This window comes from Notechis scutatus, chromosome 3, assembly GCF_049901735.1.
Source record: "Notechis scutatus isolate UNSWTSFEM ecotype Mainland chromosome 3, rNotScu1.2, whole genome shotgun sequence".
NCBI classification, from domain to species: Eukaryota; Metazoa; Chordata; class Lepidosauria; order Squamata; family Elapidae; genus Notechis; species Notechis scutatus.
Window position 1 is genome coordinate 181,205,183 of NC_142011.1, and position 18,460 is coordinate 181,223,642.

At 34.9% G+C, this 18,460-nt stretch overlaps 1 protein-coding gene across 2 annotated transcripts in view; it reads right to left on the bottom strand.

Moving 5' to 3' along the window:
- The window catches only part of MMP16 (matrix metallopeptidase 16), a 178,141-nt gene that overhangs the window by 29,457 nt on the left and 130,224 nt on the right, over positions 1-18,460 (bottom strand). For both annotated transcript variants that reach the window (XM_087961977.1, XM_026689105.2), the window contains exon 6: positions 17,895-18,109. In XM_087961977.1, the coding sequence (XP_087818103.1) occupies positions 17,895-18,109 (215 nt within the window). The remainder of the gene's footprint in view (positions 1-17,894; positions 18,110-18,460) is intronic.

An 18,460-nucleotide genomic window follows, 5' to 3' on the forward strand; every position in this document is an offset into this window, starting at 1 on the left:
CTAAGCAGCTTCTGTGAATGCCATTTCCCCAGAAGTCTCTCTCCTGTTGATCCTAATAATAAAACATGTTAAAATCAAGGAAGTTATTTAGTTAATATGTTAAAAGCAAGGAAGCAGTGTGGTATTCTACTGGTTTGGCCCGGTTCTGCCGAGGCAGTAGTGGTGATGAGCAGTAGAGACCAAACCGTTTCTCTCCACCGCTCTGCTGTTGGGCTCAACCACCCACCCAAGCTCCCATGCTCACCTTTATCTTTTGCTTTTGAAGCACAGATGCTTTGCGGGGCACAGCAGAGTGCCAAGCAGCAGCTGCTGAAGTGACCAGGAGAGTGCAGGCTTGCAGGAGGTGAGTTGGAAAGCCTCTGTGCCTGCGCAAAGTGGGTGTTTGGCATGCGCATGCATGCAAAGCGTGTGTACACACATAAAGCGCGCCCACCAAGCCACGCCGACTGAACTGGTAGTAAAAGTTTTTTAATCCCACCAGTGAAAGGAAATTATTTAGTTAATGAACTTCAAGCACAACTGAAGGAAAGGACAGTAAGAGATAGGAGAGGTGATACTGAGATCAAACTTGATCCCAAGAGACAGATGAATGGTGGAAGGAGTTCAGAATTAGGTTAGATGTAAGTTGGGAATCAGGCTCTCTTCTCCCCCCTTCTTGCTCATTATCAGTGATAAAATGTCATAAACTCAGGAATTGCCTAAGGGTTGTCCTCATGTTGTAATTTGATAAGGTAGGAAGGACAAAATGAACAAAATAACTTGGATAATGCAAGGCTTATATTACAAATTCTAAAAGTTTAATTTTCATATTGTGACTCCATCAAAGGTATAATTGCATTGGGATAACATATATCTTAATGTCCATTTGGATAACATGGCCTAGATATCTTTTATGCCTAAGAGCATGTAAAACTCTTGATAAATGTTCAGCTTAAACAGCAATCCATTTAACAAAGTTCTGAGCATTACACTATACTATTTTCCTTTAAAACTAAGAAGCAACATTACATATACACACATATGCATATAAAAACATCTATTTTGGGCCCTGAGTCAATCTGGACCCCTGGCAAGTGCAGCTTGGACTAGTGCCTACATTTTTCTTTATGATATTTTTGAAAGTAGTTTGCCATTCCCTTCTTTTTAGAGCTAGATTTGTGCTTAGGGCAAGACTAGAATTCATAGTCTCCTGGTTTCTCGACTGATGCCTTTAATCATAGTACCAAACCGTTTCATCTTTAGGTATGTATGGAAGTACTTATTAAAGATTATGTCAAGGACACTTCAAAGTGACCCCTAGTAATTATAACTTTCTTGCTTTATTTTTATAGAGCCCTAATAAAGAACATTAGTTCTGCTGCTATACAAAGACTGCTTGAGCCTTAAATCTTTAAAGTTGCTCCAAGCTTTCTCATCATGTTTAGAACTGGACAGCAATGATTTACAGACTGTATTGTCAATTTGATATTCCTTAGCTACCTGCCCAGAGTAATCAAAGACAAACGGAATAAATTTATCATACCAGGATTCAACATCTTGATTCAGGTTGAGAGATGAGAAAGAATAATGTGTATTAGTTTTCTTTTAAGGTATGTCAATAGGTTAACAGCTGCAGTATTTTAGATGTTTTGACTCCCACACAGACATACTGAGTGGTTCAGGTTGTAAATAATGAACAGTCAAGAACAGTTATCTTAGCTAACAGGATAAACACAGGATGAGTTCTTGAAAAGGATTTGGTATCCTACTAAGTTTTGGTCTTCAGTTCTCATTAACCGCAATCAACAAGACCAAAGGCAAGTGGTTATGGGATATGAAATATGTATATGACACTAAGCTGGATTTCTGTGACAGAATGTCTTGAAATTAACATGGAAAGCTGTTTTGGAATTTGGAGTATTTTTGTATCTCTCTGTGTGCATAAGTAATATATTTGTTCGCTTGTGCAATGGTTAACTTAAAATGTGGATGGAAATCAAACTTTTAATCCTGGTTAGCATAATTTACTCTATAAAGTTACCTGTCAAATAATTTTGTATATTACAAATATATTTTATTCTCCCTGAGTATTCAGTACATCTACCCTCTTCTCATGTATCAATTTAACTCTGGGTTGTTGTTGTTTTGTCTTAAATCTCACTGGATGACAAAATACAACAAATGTAGTTAGGGGTTATGAACATGCTCATTACCAGATTTTCCATGTGCTGGCTTTTTAAAATTATATAATATTCAGCACGAGCACTTTCACCCTAACTAACCAGAGCAAATAAATATAAAATATCACACAGTGATATTTTCTACCAATTTTGCTGGTTGGTAGAGTGAGGGAGCAAATGATAAGATAAGCCTTAAATGAACAATAAATAAATAAGGCAAATAAGTTTTAAATAAGCCAATGTCATTGGAAAAAAAATATGCTGAGGAAAGTTAGGTGGAGTGGGACAGGGTGAATGAAGAGAATAGCTATCCTGATCAAATATTTACAATTAATCATAAGTTATAAATGATGCGTTATCTAAACACTTGGAATGGGAGATGACAAAATAATTGGAAATACAGTAGAAGATTAATTTTTCTGCTGATTAGTAAGTGCTATTTTAATCCCCATATTTCTGCCTGTCTTACATAAAAACCTATGCAACCTAGATACATATATTCAAACATACCCAGGAAATACCATTAAAATACCATTAAAAGAAGTGCATAAAAATAAAATAAAAATAATACAATACTGAAATAAATAAAATCCAAGAGTCCCAAAAGAGTTATTTTACTGATCTATTCCGATTTTAGATTCAGACCATATCTATATTTTTATAAAATGAAAATGTAGCAAGTATCTTCTAAAATACACTGATTTACAAAAATGATGCCAAAGTTCATGTTAATTTTGCAATGCTGAATTATGAGCATTTGCCAAATTCTGTAGGTTAAATTCTGGTTTGTGCATATAATAAAACTTGACAAACATATATCTTGGACAAAAAATGTGAGAGAACTTTATAAATGACACAGTATTATGAATTTAATTTACTGTTGACATCTTAAGCAAATTGCTATAAACTCCAAGAAATGCATTTTTGTGCATCAGCTGATCATTGCTAAAATTCATATGCATGAGCTCTGAGTTACCAAGCAATGCAAAGTATTTTTCATGCTCTAAAAGTGTCTGAATATTTAAGTCTACTGATTTTTATTTGACAGAAGTTCCATTGTGTGCAATGGGAAATTCTGATGGAGTTCTAATTAACTTGGATGCTAACCAAGCCTATTCAGAAATAAATCCTCATATGTTCAATTCTTCTTTTCAAGAATAGACAGAAACATAGCTAGCTTACATTACTTCATGTTATGATATTTCTGAATTAGCCCAATACAAACGGTTTCTATCTGTAATGCCTATATCATATCCTGTACAACCAACTATAATTGGGGATAAATTGTATAGAATGTGTTCTAATATAATTTGTTTGCTTCCTTTTTAAAGAGACTTAGCCTATATTTGACTGGATATGATTCATTAACAAGTATGGATAATATCTTTGCTGCTAAAACCTCTTACAATTACCATTTTACAAATGTATATATATTATATTATTCATATATATTATTCATATGTAAATTCAGCTGGAATAGATAAATGTTCCTAAGAGATTGGAGCCAACCCCATTTAAAGACACTGTCTGAAAAACTGCCTCAAGCTTGAAATATTTCCAAATGCAACAAAATAAGTACAGCTAAATAAAGAATAATGGTGGACAAAGGCTATTGTGTAATTTGCTTGCCTTCACCCAAGCCCACAAAAAGAACATAACATCACACACACTCACACACACAAACTACCTTCTAAAATATGATAATAAAGCAAAGGCAAATTAAACAGAATTAGTTCTACCATATTAAACATCCAAAGCTTTTGTTTTAATTTAATTTGAGGGCTGGGAAAACAAGAGAATGGCAACACCAAGACATAAAAATGAGAGAGATCTGGTCTGGCAATCTTTCTTCATTTCTTTGAAGGCCACATTATCTTAAGGCTGCTAAACATTCAGGAGGAAATGTTAATGATTGAAAGGATGGGAACAAAATTGATACAATTTGAAGCTTTCGTTTCTCCCAAGCAGCAGATTGCCAGGGAAGTGACAGATATATTTGTTACAAAGACTCCAAACTGATTAGTTGCAGAGGAATTTTGAAATCAAGCATGAAAAGTCAGATAACAAATAACAGATAATCAGAGTTGGAAGGTACCTTGTAAGTGATCTAGTCCAACTCCCCACCCGAGTGGGAGACCCTATACCATTTCTGACAAATGGCAGTCCAATCTCTTCTTGAAAGTCTCAAGTGATGAAGCTCCCACAACTTCGGAGGGCAAGCTGTACCATTGGTTGATTGTTTTCACTGTCAGAAAGTTTCTCCTTATTTCCAGGTTAAATCTCTCCTTGTTCAGTTTCCATCCATTATTCCTTGTCTGGCCTACAGGTGCTTTAGAAAATAGCTTGAGCTGTCCTCTCTGTGGTAGCCCCTCAAATATTGGAAGACTACTATCATATCTCCCCTGGTCCTTCTCTTTACTAGACTAGCCAAGCCCAGTTCCTGTAACCATTCTTTGTACGTTTTAGTCTCCAGTCCCCTAATCATCCTGGTTGCTCTTCTCTGTACTTTTTCTGTACACGTCAGCCAAGGGCTTCAAGGTGCTGATTCTGGATACAGAAAAATTAATTCCTCGGGGCACAACATTTCTTAGTCTGGTCCACCTGTAGGACTGACATATACCTCTTGAAATGTAACAGATAGTTACAATGAAAAAGTGCACTAATGTGCCTATCATCCCTCTCATTGTATTTTTATTCTTTTATTCTTGTTCTCATTTTTGTTTGATAAATTCCAATAAATAAATAAATTCACCTGGGCAAAAAAAAAGAGGGAAGAAGCTGATGGTATGTGGTTCATACAGAGATTTTGAAAAGTGTTGTAATAATTTGTGGGAATGACTTTGGTAGATGGTGGAAGAGGTGTCTAGGGAAGAGTCAGATAAGAAAAATCATAGCTTGCAACTGCTTAATGGGTGGAGAAAGATGCTAAGAAAGGACATGCACCTCCTGTGTTCTCAGGCAATAAAGGAGATGGTGGGAGATTTGTACTTCGATCCTTGCAAGATTCTGCTAAGGTAGATTTACAATAAAGTAGAATTAGGTCATCTGGCCAAGTAGTTTATCTGGGCTACCTGGGAAGGCAGATAGGTGTAAAATTGATGTTCAAATGGGCATAATTGTTTAATATTTAACTATTTTAAGAGATTCAGACTTTTTTGGTATTCATTCAACTGTGATGTGCACTTTCTTCTAATTTTCTGGTATCAAAAAAAATAGTTTAAACTCTAAAACACAAAGAAAAGGGAAGGAAGGCTACCAGAATGTATCTTCATTTTGTTGTGGAGTGATTCTACCAGACTATTAATAATCTTCATTCCAGGGCTAAATACAGTATAAAAAGTTGGGTCTCCCAAACTTTGTTACCAACGGAATGATTACAATTCTTCTGGCAGTTGTCTCCCACATAGTGGCTTAAATTATTGGCATTTGATCTAGTAGTGGTTTTTGTTATCCCTTTGACATCAGTAGCTGACAATTCCTTAATTCAGTTTGTATCTATCTAAACAAGTGATTCTGGGTGACAAACAAAATTAAATAAAAATAAAAATAATTACAACAATACATACATTAAAATACAGAGCAGCCAACAACTATCATACCCCACAATAACTAACACAACAAAAATGGATCCCTACACACACTCAGGACTCTAGATTTTGACACAAAACTAGGTCTTCAGGACTTATGAATGGCCAGCAAGGTCAAGGCCATCCTGATGTTTTGTCATTTTGTGATTTGTCATTATCATTTTCTACCCCAGGCTCCCCGAAGTACAGTATCCAAGATACTGAAGGAGGATGTGCCAGCTGGCAGCACCAACACAATTTCTCCAGAAAGACTATTCAGCAATGGTGTTCAAAAAGGAAGCTCTGTTACCATCGCAAACTTTAAAAGCAAAACCAAATAAAAAGTTATCTACAAGCTAAAGATGCTCCCTAAAATTTCTCAAAATCTTCTTTCCAATCCAGTGTCAATTATGAACCCACAGTTTTAGCTAGAACGTTTTGAACAGAGTATTTGTCCAAGGACTGTGATTCTCTTGTGGCTGAGTCAAGCCATTTGACAAGAAGGGAACAAATGTTATGGGCACACAAACTTTTGAATCATCCCTCAATTATCCTGACAAGCCCAAGACATTTTGGTGATTGAGCAGCTGACCAAGAAGTACCTGGGCAAGAATGAACTGGACTTACAGAATCTGTGCATAGAGTAAAGATAAGAGTCCTTTTACATCAGAGGGAGCATTGTAGGTTAGAAATAATGGCAATTTGGATCTCATATTAAAAGAACAACAAGCTTCTTGCTAATAGCTACTTTACTGATAGTGACAGTGAAAAAAATTCCTTGGAATAATGAGTTGGAATGGGTGACTTTTCCTGAATTATAGGTCTACTTGGGTCACCTTGAAGATAGGCTGCAATTTTTCTAATAAGTAATTTGTTATGTTTAAGATTAGGTTTAATATACTCAATAAGAAACCAAAGGAACAGTTTCTTAAATGTTATTGCTCTTTACACAGATTACAGTGTTTCCAGAAGCACTTGCAAGTGTTTTTCAAACTGTCTACCTAAATTAGTTGAAAAGCTATCATTTTGTAACAAAAAGAAATTTTAATTAAGCTTTGTGCTTGAAGTATTCTTGCAATTATTCCTTTTGGTATGTACTGTTAATACTACAGGATAACACTTGTTTAATGATAAAAAAATGGAGAGATGTCTCGGTGTAATTTAAAATTATTCCTTGCTGAGATTTTTTGTAATTATTTCTGTCATTTATAATTTCTTGGTTCTCCTGCCAAAGGAATAATTTTAATCAATTTGTGGAACAGATTTGTGTTGTGAGATTTGCATTTGATTAGTATATTTTTGTAATGTAGAGCTATCACAAATCAAATGTTAGCTAACCTTTGATCTTCAATACATATAGCTGTATACTGGCAGAACTTGAATAAAGAGTTATTTTGAGGATAACTGATACTTATCTGTTAGACAACTTTATTGTAGCATACCACTGTAGTTCTCTAGCAATGGTCCCTTATAATGACTGCACAGGGTTAACTCAGTCTGCTGATAAGCCTCAGGCTAAGAGCCAAGCTTTGCTCAAGCAATGTTGCTATTAAGTTGAGCTCCAGGCAGGAATCAAGCCAAAATGGCAGTTTACTATTGCTTGTGCTCCCATTTGCTTGCCTGTAGTTAATACACCTGTCCAGACATTGCTTTCCATTTTCTCATTAGACTTTTTTCTTCTTTTTAATCATATGCCTTGCTATATAATATGCATTTTTGCTTAAATTTGGCTTATTTGTTTAAATCATTTATATAGCCACCACTTACAACCACGTCTGGGTGACTCCCAATCAAAAGTAAAAGCATCACGAAGAACATAATACAGCTGTAAAACTAAACAGATTAAAAGCAACAAAAACCTGTTGTTAAGTAACACAGTCTATTTTCCCAACCAAGAGCATGCCCATCCTTTCTTACCTGATAGGACAGGTATATGCCCTTAGAAAAAAAGTAGTCCTGCAGAATCTGGCCCTGAACCATGTAGGCTTTAAAGGTGATAACCAGCAACTTGAATTGTATCCAGAAAGGAACTGGTAGTTGTGCAGCTTATGTAATAGATGTGTTATAGGATAAAGCTACCCCCTCCATTGCCATACATTGCTGCATTCTGGACCAGATAAAGTTTCCTGGTGGTCTTTAGAGCAGATCAATTTAAATAGGTTAAAACTTCTGTGGCAAGATCAAGACTTCCCTGATTGGTTTCCTGCTAGCAATACAAAGAAAACAGATTGTCCTGAATAACATGAAAATTGAATCTTGTGAGTGCACCAAACTAAGGAAATAAATAAATAACTTCTTTGTTACATATACAGTAGATACTGCTCTCACTCTATCTCCTACCTTTGGGGCTAAGAAAGCCTTTCAATTTGCACAAGCGCTATTCTACATACAAGCTATCATATTTCAATTATTTTGCTATACTAATGCATATTCCTGCACTGTTTACTTCTTGTTTTACATGAAATATGTGCTTATTAGTATAGCTTTGATCTCCTTTTCTACTTTCCAACCTTCACTATTAGAATCCTCCTTTTTTCATGTACTTGCAGATATGTTTCAGGGTACTATTGAAAGAACATCTTTTCCTGTAGGCACCTACAAGCTATCTCAATCTTAACAACTTTAAGAGATGTGGACTTCCACACCTTAAATTGTCCAGCCAAAACATTGTTGTACATATGATCTTTCAAAGAAACACTGATGTGGAGCATGGAGATAACTGATAAAGGAAATACAAGAGCAGGTAAACTAAAGTAAATAACTTAATCTAAGGAAAGGAGAAAGTGTGAAATACCAAAATGAACCTGTTTTGATTCTGTTTGATATAACGGGGGAATGGGACAATCCTTCGGGCTTATAAACATCTTTCAAAAACCAGTAGTCCTGAATTGTTGTGTTCTCTGTTTCCTGACATAATCAATTTGATCAACAGCCTAGTGGACAACTATACGAACAATCTTCCAGAAATTATGAGACTGTTTTTAAAAAATATGTTAGATGTTACCATAAAATTCTGTTGACACTCCTACTTCTCCAATGTCAAGCACTATCGATTCTTCAGTAGAGATTTGATATCACATTCCATTGTAGTGAAGTTACTAAAATTCTGGTAAAAATCAGCTATATTCATTAACATCAAATTAGTTCCTCTGTTTGCAGTAATACTTTTTTCATCTCTATCTAATAAGGTTCTAAATGCTCAAATCTGAATTGTGATTTTAATTAGTTGCATACTTTCATTAATGAATAGAAAAAGGTGGGAATAGCTACAATTTCACTACAATAAAAGCAATTGTGGCATGTATTATAAAGTGCATTTTCATAGAGCTCATCAACATTCCATGTACTTTCTGTCGGTGTTAAAACATTTCACATGGAGTTAAAAAAATAATAAAAGTTACCACGCAGCCTCTTTTCAATAAAGAAATATCTGTTATCTGTTGCTGCATTTTGAGTTTATTGAAGAAAACATTACACGACAGCTTTTACTATGTTTTACTCTACAAAATATCTTTTATCAGGAAGATAGAACACATTTTACTGAAAACAGAACAAGACAATCATAAATATTTCTGCATTTATATTTTTCTATTGGCTGAAAGGTGCTTCCCATCTTAATTGAATAAAGTTTGGCTATTGTGTAGTGAGCATTGCGCTGAAACCCATAAATGTATTACATCAGTTATGGATCAAAGCTACACCTGTTATGCAGCTTCACATTTTACTTTTGTATCATATTTAGAGGTTCCCTGAACTGAATTAAGAGATACCCACTATTGGCCTATAATGTCTCATATTCTATTCTTGTTCTTCCTCCTTTCCTAATTGTCTTATTCTTAAAATATAACTGAACATTGCAACTATTACCCTCACATATATTACAGTATAAAGAACCATGAACTGACCATGATGTAATAATGCTAACATGCTTGATTTGCAATAGGGAAAACTAACACAGCATAACTAGTTGTGAAAAGAATGGGATACAAATGTAGTGGCCTAAGAAGAAGAAAAGGTTTTATAATGGGAAAAAAAATAATAAAATAACACACACCGTCCATTATAGAGATAACAAGAAGTAAAATTAATTGTATACGCTTATAGTTCATCATCTAGAGAAGAGGAAGTATATTCTTTCATAGTTGTGATTCATAATTACAGCCAAGATAAGAATGCCACTCAAGTGGATAGAATGTACCAAGCAGAACCAAATTGGGTATTTGTTATGTTGAATGTTAATTTTACTAACTTAGGGGAGGATAGAAAGGCATCATACTCTGATTAGTGATTTCAGGAGAAATTCTTTTTATTATAAGAAGAGATAGAGGGATAATGAATGGGCAAAAGATACAAATTTAATGATTTAATTAAGATGGATTAAATAAGATAGAATTGTGAAGAGTGATATGCGCTGCCCATGCAAAGAGAGGTAACTGGGGCCAAGGTACTTTACTAAAAGATTTTTTTATGTTTGTTTGTGTTTGTTTGTGTTTTATGAGAATATTGGGGAAATTTTTGTAGAAAGACAGGGAAAGATTTAATATGTAATGATTTGTTTGTTGTTGAAACTTTTAATAAAACTTGTTTAAAAAAAAAAAAAAAAAGAATGCCACTCAAGTGAAGCTAGAGGAGTAGGAAGAAAGTAGGGTCATATAGTGAAGTTTAAGTAACTACTACGGTAACTCATCCTATGCCTGCATTTAAATAAGCAAGATGTACCTGCTTACTATACTGTATAGCCAGAGATCCACTCAGTATTTCCAAAGATGGCCACAATCATTTCTTGTTTTCTTCTGGATAAACTGAATGCCCTCAGAGCTGGTTTCATATTAATGTCTAGTGATATACTACTTGTAACAAAATTTGTGTTTTAAGATGTAGATTGTGTCTTACATTGCAACTGAAAGGCATAAATAGAAGTTTTAATCATTTTCATTACGTTGTTGATTCTAACCACATTATCCACCACAAAAATAAGTTAAAGTTATAATTTTGAAAAGTAAATGGTAGCATATATGCATTGCTTTGCTAAGTTCTCTTAATTTTTTCATAGTCAATTTATTTTAGAATCCCTATGTTCTTTATTCAAAGATTTTAATACATCCTAGATAGATGGCTAAACTTATCTCCGGAGGGGATGAGTCTGCCTACCGAGATGAGGTGAACTGGTTGCTTTTGTGGTGTGGAGACAACAACTTGGTCCTCAACACCAATAAGACCAAGGAGCTTATAGTGGATTATAAAAGGAACAGATCAGACATCCAGCCCTTGCTTATCAATGGAGACCGAGTGGAGCAAGTGGCCAGTTTTAAGTTTCTGGGTGTTACCCTAAAAGAGGACCTGACCTGGGGTGCCCACATTGCAGCCCTGGTCAAAAGGGCCCAGCAGAGTTTATACTATCTGAGGCTTCTCAGAAAACAACAACTGAATGAGAAACTGCTGGTGACATTCTACCGCTGCACCACAGAGAGCATTTTAACATACTGCACCTCTGTATGGTTTGCCAATTGCACAGTGGCAGATAGAAAAGCACTCCAGAGGGTTAATGTCATTGCCCAGAAGATCATTGGTTGCCCTCTTCCCTCTTTGGAAGTGCTTTATAGCTCCCACTGCCTTAAGAAAATTCAAAACATTCTCAAAGATCTATCTCATCCTGGGAACCCTTGTTTTCAACTATTGCCATCTGGCAGACAGTACAGAATAATAAAAACAAGGAAAAATAGGCTGAAAAACAGCTTCTACCCCAGGGCAGTAGCTCTTTTGAATTCTGCTGTATAGTGCAGTGTTGGTGTGGTGTCGGGGGTTTCCGGTTCAATGTGTGAAGGGTGAAGGATGTGTTTTTGTGTTTATTTTCATGGTCGTGGTTATGATGTGCACTGAAGATGGTGTTTGATTTCGTTGTACAAGGTGCAATGATAATAAAGTAAACTAAATGTCAGAATGCCAGCAATTTTTTGTTTTCTTTGGATATCAACATAATCTAAATAACCAGCATTTTTCACTTTGTGAATAATTTCCAGTAATACCTCTAGAACATTCTATACAACTTTCACTATCAGATGAATAGTCAAACTTTTCAGTAATTAATATTTTTTGCAAGGGAGAGAAATCCTTGCTAAATTATCTATCTTGGCACACAAAATAAGATGTTATATAAAAGAAGATATAATATTCATTAGGAAGATGAGATTAAGGACTTGAAAGCAAAAAGATGCTTAGGAGCATGTGGTAATGTGATGTATAAAGACAGTGTTTTTCAAATTTGGAAAGTTTAAGATGTGAGGATTTTTGGTGAAATCTGGCAGTTGAAGTCCATGCATCTTAAACCTACCAAGTTTGAAAAATATTGGCTAAAACCAAACATGTTTACTCCTGAGATCATATGGTAGCAGTGAAAACACACGACTGCTTTAAGAAATTATAGAAACATAGTATGTTTACACCTCTGCATGTTCTGAAATCTCTTTTTGCTTCTGAGTCCAAAGTGCAGGACATACTATTTTAATATTCTGTTGACAAACTATATAAAAAGATGGGAAAAAATAATTTTATTTATTGCATATTATTTTTGAATGCTTTTATTTCTGAAGACGAATAGAATGATAAATAAAACATCAGAAAAGAAGCTATACTTCACTACACACAATGCAATCTGTCATTTTTGTCTCAGTTCCCTAGACATAATTTCCACCAAAATTCAGCGAGGCTTACTTTTAAGTAGACATGCATAGAGTTTTCTAAGATTAGATGAATGATTACTGTCTGTATCAAAGTTACAGCTTTGGTTTCATAACCAAAAGGGAGGCACTACACAAAATTATGGCTGATCTTTCCAATTAAAACCACAGTTTTAGGCTAATAAAAATAAGATTTATTTTAGTGATGTAGTTAATAATTTCTACAGTGTAAAACAAATTAGAGCATATTCTATTGTTTACGAGATGAATGGCATAACAAATGGCTGGGAATTTTAATATCCTGCTTAATGTCAAGTTAGAAAATGAGATTCTTAACCTTTCACTTCATTCACAAAGATGGATGGCCATGGGGTATTAAAAATAAAACCATAATATTACAAAGCCTTTATTCAAAAGCTGGTAGTTCTGTCTGAAAAATATATAATACATAAAAGACATTCTTCTATGAAATGAAGTAACCATGAATCAATTACCTAGAATCTACTTATTTTGTTATCAGGGAAAGTTATGCATTCTACTAAGTAGTATTCTTAAATAATGTTCAGTTATTTCAATTTATTAAATGTCAAGTTACTTGGTCTCCTGGACTACTTTTATTGGAGTGGTTTGAGGTACTTTTGTGTAGCAAGTCTATCATGACCAATTAATATGTCATATCTGAAAAGTCTGAAGTTTTACACTGGCATAATCAATATTATGAACCTCTCATAAGTGTGACCTCTCTTCTATTGATCAGTGGGGGAGGAAAATCTTTTAATTTCCCACAATTCCCTGTATTAATTTATTTCCTGGCATCACCAGGTAGTTTCGAATCAGTTATCTGATAAGACAGAGACCATCTATTACATAAGCTGCACAACTGTCTTTCATTTTGAAAATTCTACTCGTCAATGTATTCCATCTTGTTTTATATTTCTTTCATGGATGCTTTTTATCAGGGGGGATCAATTCTATGACTGCCTTGGTCCACCTGCCATCAGTTCTTCTTGCCTTGTGACTAGCCCTTTTCCATTTCAGTTCTTTTACTCTCTTGATGATAAATATACTTTTATTTGTTCTCTAATCATGTGCAGATCTTTCTACCTTGTCTTGTAATGCCGAGCATGTATCTTTCCATGGCTCTTTGCACCACTCGTAGTTTTTGTATTGATTGTGAGGTTAGTGTCCGTGTTTCACCAGCATATGTTAGACCAGATAGCATAAACTGATCAAAAACTTTTCAGGCATAAGGGGGAGGTTGTTCTTGAAAATTATACTTAGCTTGCCAAATGCCTGCAACCACATTTAATACGCCATTCAGTTTTCTTTATTGTACCACCTTCCATTGAGATCCGTTGACCAAAATATATGTAGGTGTCTACTATGTCTAGTTCTTCTCCAGGTATAATATTTTTTTCTTTCTTTGGTGAATTTATAACCTGGCTCTTTTTCAAGTTTATTTTTAAGCCACATGGTTCTCCTGGTTTGTGCAGCTCTTGTATGTGTCTCTGTAGCTCTTTTGGGTTTTGTGAGAAGAGAACATTGTTTACAAATCTTAAATGATTTAAATAAGCACCATTGATTTTATTCTATGTTTTGCCCACTCTAGTTTGCAAAATACTTCTTCAAGGAAGGCTGAGAAAAGGATAGGTGATGTTGTATTGCCTTGTCATACACCTTGTTCTATGTTGATTTCTACTTTAAGATCATTAAGGCAAATTGTTGCCACTGTTTCTTTTATCTATTGATTGTGGTAAGTTTATGTAAGCACTGTCTACATCTTGGTTAAGCAATTCCTTAATGATTGTTTGCTGGAATACTGAGTCAAACACCTTTTCGTTGTCAATGAAAACCATGCACAGAGGCATGGTATACTCGTTGTACCTTTCAATGATTTGCTGAACAACCTGGATGTGATCCATTGTGCTGTAGCCACTTCTGAACCCTGCATGCTCCTTTGGCTGTGCAACATTTAATGTTCTCAATAATCTTTTTGCTATTATCTTGGTGAAAACCTTGTAGATGACTGAAATAATGCTTATTGGGTGATAATTCTTTAAATCATCTTGAGCCCCATTTTTGTGTATAAAAATCATTTCAGCATTTTCCATGCATTTGGGTATTTTTTTTTTCTTCTCTGAGGTATTTTGAGTATACTTTTGCTAGTATCTTGTATAAACAGTGACTGCCAGCTTTCAGCATTTCAACCATAACAGAGTCATTTCCTGAAGCTTTGCCATTTTTCATTGATTTTGTGGCAATGAAACTTGACACTTTCTCTACTAGGACATCTGCATTTCTTCTTTTGTGGGTGTTGTTACTTTTGAGTAATCTTGATCTTTTTATAGCTCTGAACAGAATTTTTCAATTATTTCTAACATTTCCTACCTTGTTCTACATACAGAACATCTTTATATTTTAATACAAAAATCTTCTTTCTTATATTTATAAGCTTGCATTTTGCTCCATTAATCCCTTCCACAAGCTTCATGTTAAACTGGTGATTTCTTCTTGGATACATTTTCTTATGGCCTTGCATAGTTCAATGTAGTCCAGTTTATTAGTGAGACTTCCATTATTCTTCATTGTCTGGGTTTTTTTTTCATTAAATCTATAGTTTCATCAGAGATTTTTGGCTGTAAAAGTGTTTTTCTGGTGGGTTTATAGATGTAGTAGATTCAATGATGTTTTTGATTATTTGTTCATTTTTGTCCCTCATGTTCTTCTCTTTCAAAAGTTGCAACAGAGCAAAGCAATTTGACAGATTAATTTCAAAATCGCTGTTCCCCTCTAACAGCTTATCGCTGTTTATTTTTGTTTTTCATGATGTCTTTATTATTTTCATATGCTCTTTTCAACAGTATCTTCACTTTAACCTGTACCATTTTATGGTCACTTCCAACATTAAAATGATTGATGATAGTACAATTACAGAATATCATTTTATGAAATTGACATGATGTAGTCATTTTTTCCGGTGTACCCAGATGGACTCTTCCATGTCCATTTTCTGCTAGCTTTTTTCTTGTAAAATGAGTTCATGATATAAGATTTCTGTCCTTTAACAAATCTACTAGTTTGTTGATTATATTATCTTGTTCACCATCTCCAAACGGGCAAGTCGATTTTTATCCAGGTATTGTTCTTCCTATTATTGCATTAAAGTCACCTATTAGTATTTTGTATTGGCATTTTGCTCTGTCTTGAAGGCGGGCCACATCATCGTAAAACTCTTTGAACTTGTCATCACTATAGCTTATTGTTGGCGCATGTGGATGATTTGAAGTTTGTATTGTTTGTTCAATTGAATGATGCATTGAGCTACTCTGTCTTACATACTTACAAATTTTATTACAGAGTTTTTCAGCTTTTGGTTGCTGAGAAAACCAAATCCGCCCCATCATCCATCTTTGGTACCTCAGCATGGAGTAAATGGCCAGTCCTTTCAAGTCCAACTAAATTTTTGCCTTTTCATTGTGTTTTACATAATCCAATGATACTCCAATGCATATTGTTGAGTTCAATCAGTAGTTCTTTTAGTCAATCATCCATTTCATTGTTTGAATGTTGACTGTTCCTATGTCCAAAGGCAGCCTGATTTAACCTGGAGATTCTTAGCACCCTCTGCCTTCAGGCAGATCTTCCTGCTGCTGAGGGTAGTTGCCTTAGGACCTCTGGGGAATGAGGGCTGTTTTTGAGATTGTATTGACATGTGGAAGGAGGACAAAGCCCAATAGAAATACATTACATTGAAGAAATGTCAGTATAATTTGTGGATCCAACTTATCATTTGTTTGCATGCTGAGAGTTCCAATGAATGTCAATAAAATTCTACTGTCTATCAATCTGTTCATTGTATTTTAGATGTAATTTTCATGCATGTCCCTTGTATACATTGTCTTTTCTATAGGAAATGTAATTCAATTACGAAGTCACAGAAACATCTCATATTGAATCAATTGTATTCTATGCATTAGAGCTTAATCCAAGGTTGATATTTTTGAGTGATCTTGATCTTTGTACAGTTCTGAGGACAGCAGATCAGGGGTGGGATTCTACCAGTTCGCACCTATTTGCTAGAACCAGTTCGTAACATTCTAAGCAGTTCAGAGAACCAGTTGTTAGAAGAAATTACTGGCCTAATCCTGTAAGGAAAGCAGGAAGGAAACATTCTGGTGTTGCTTACAGAAACTGCCTCTCTTGTTAACCCTTATTACATTCTTGGCAGGACTAGACTTCCTGTCTCAGGAACATCTCTGGAGTTTTTTTCCCCCCTCCTTTGCTGGTACTTTGCTTGTGTGGAGTGACCATTCTAAGTTACAATGGTACTGAAAAAAGTGACTTATGACCATTTTTCACACTTACGACTGTTGCAGCATCCCCACAGTCATGAGAGTCCAGGCGAGGAGATGCGTGCCTCAATGTGAGTGATATTGAATTGGCCACGCCCAGCCAATAACATGACTACCAAGCCATGCCCACCAACTAAGCCACGCCCACAGAACCGGTTGTTAAAAAATTTGAATCTCACCCCTGCAACAGTTATACATAACACTGAGGACACCAGTAGAACACTATTAATCCTTAAATACTGTTTCTATAAATATATTTTCTAAGAAAAATTAAAAGACTCTGTGTATGCTAGAAGTGCATTTATTTAAATAGTCACATAATATTTTTTTTGAATCACAGCTAGTTCAAGAAAATATAAAATTAGAATATGTGTTGGGAAGCTAATAGAATGTCATTTAATATTCTCTGTTTAATTTTGAAAACTTGTACCAAAACATCCCATAAAAATCATTTAAAATTATGGCCCTGTTGTATTTTGGAAATCATTCAAGAAAATGTGCCAGATCATTATTGTGGTCCAGTCAATCGATTTGCTTTGATTGTCTTTGAATATTGACTGGCCTATTTAAAATCAAAGTGCCATACAGACACATCTTCAAACAAAAATTGAACCAACCCACAAATATCAATAACAAAAAGCCTTCAAACACCTGCAAAGTCTTTCTTTTAACACTGGCCTCCACTCAGAATGTATCAAGGCAACCACAACACAATGACAAATATCTTTTATAAAGTGTCTGATCTAATTATAAATTTAAATTACAGGGTCCTTATGCAGAAAACACAATAATAGCAATGAGCGTGGAAATGGCTAAATTCCCAACCAAATCATCCCTATTAGCTTCTATTCATGACTTGAATTATGCCTTTTTTTAATCTTCCCATAACATTCAGTATTTACTTACCATTACATTTATGAAGCATTGCAACTTCCTGCTGACATTAATTCATTCCTCAAAATAGAACATTCAGGCCTTTTCTCTGATAAGCATATAAACCATTCAGATGTCTTTCTTGAACTTGGAAAAAGCAAGAAAGCTCAGAAGCACAATCAGGCTGAATGAGAGCTAGCTTTTGAAAAAGAGAAGATACATTCTCTCGCTCTAAAAATTAAAAAAAAAAAAAGAGTGGCCACCTACCTTAAAAACAAACATTTCATGGCGGAGAATGGCTAGAGTATTGAAATTTCCATCACAGATGTTGGGTTTGACACCAGGGTAGGAGGGCTTATCCCCTGTGGGTGGCCGAGGAGCTTTAGCCCTGTCATTCTTCCTGGGATCAGCTGGAGGGACAGAACGATGTGGAGGTACTGTCGGTAAGGGTCTTGTTGGTGGTGGGATTCTGTCAGGTGGACCTTTAAATGAGAAAGAAAACTTTCATAAGATTAATATACATAAGTTGCATAATATTGGGTTTTATGAACCAAGATAATACTGATTTTATGAAATAGCATAAGAACGTGATGACATAATTTTTCATTAGCAAGTTAAATGATTGGAGAACTCAACACTGAGTTATTTTGGAGGATGGCAAAAAGCACTATATTAATAAATTATAATAAATTATAATAAATTAATAATTATATTAATAAATTAATAATGTTATATAATTGTCAAGGAATGATTGTCAGAAATTTGTGACCTCTCTCTTTTGAATTAGAAAGGGTGCAGTAATATTGTTTTATGAGGGTACAGTAATATTGTTA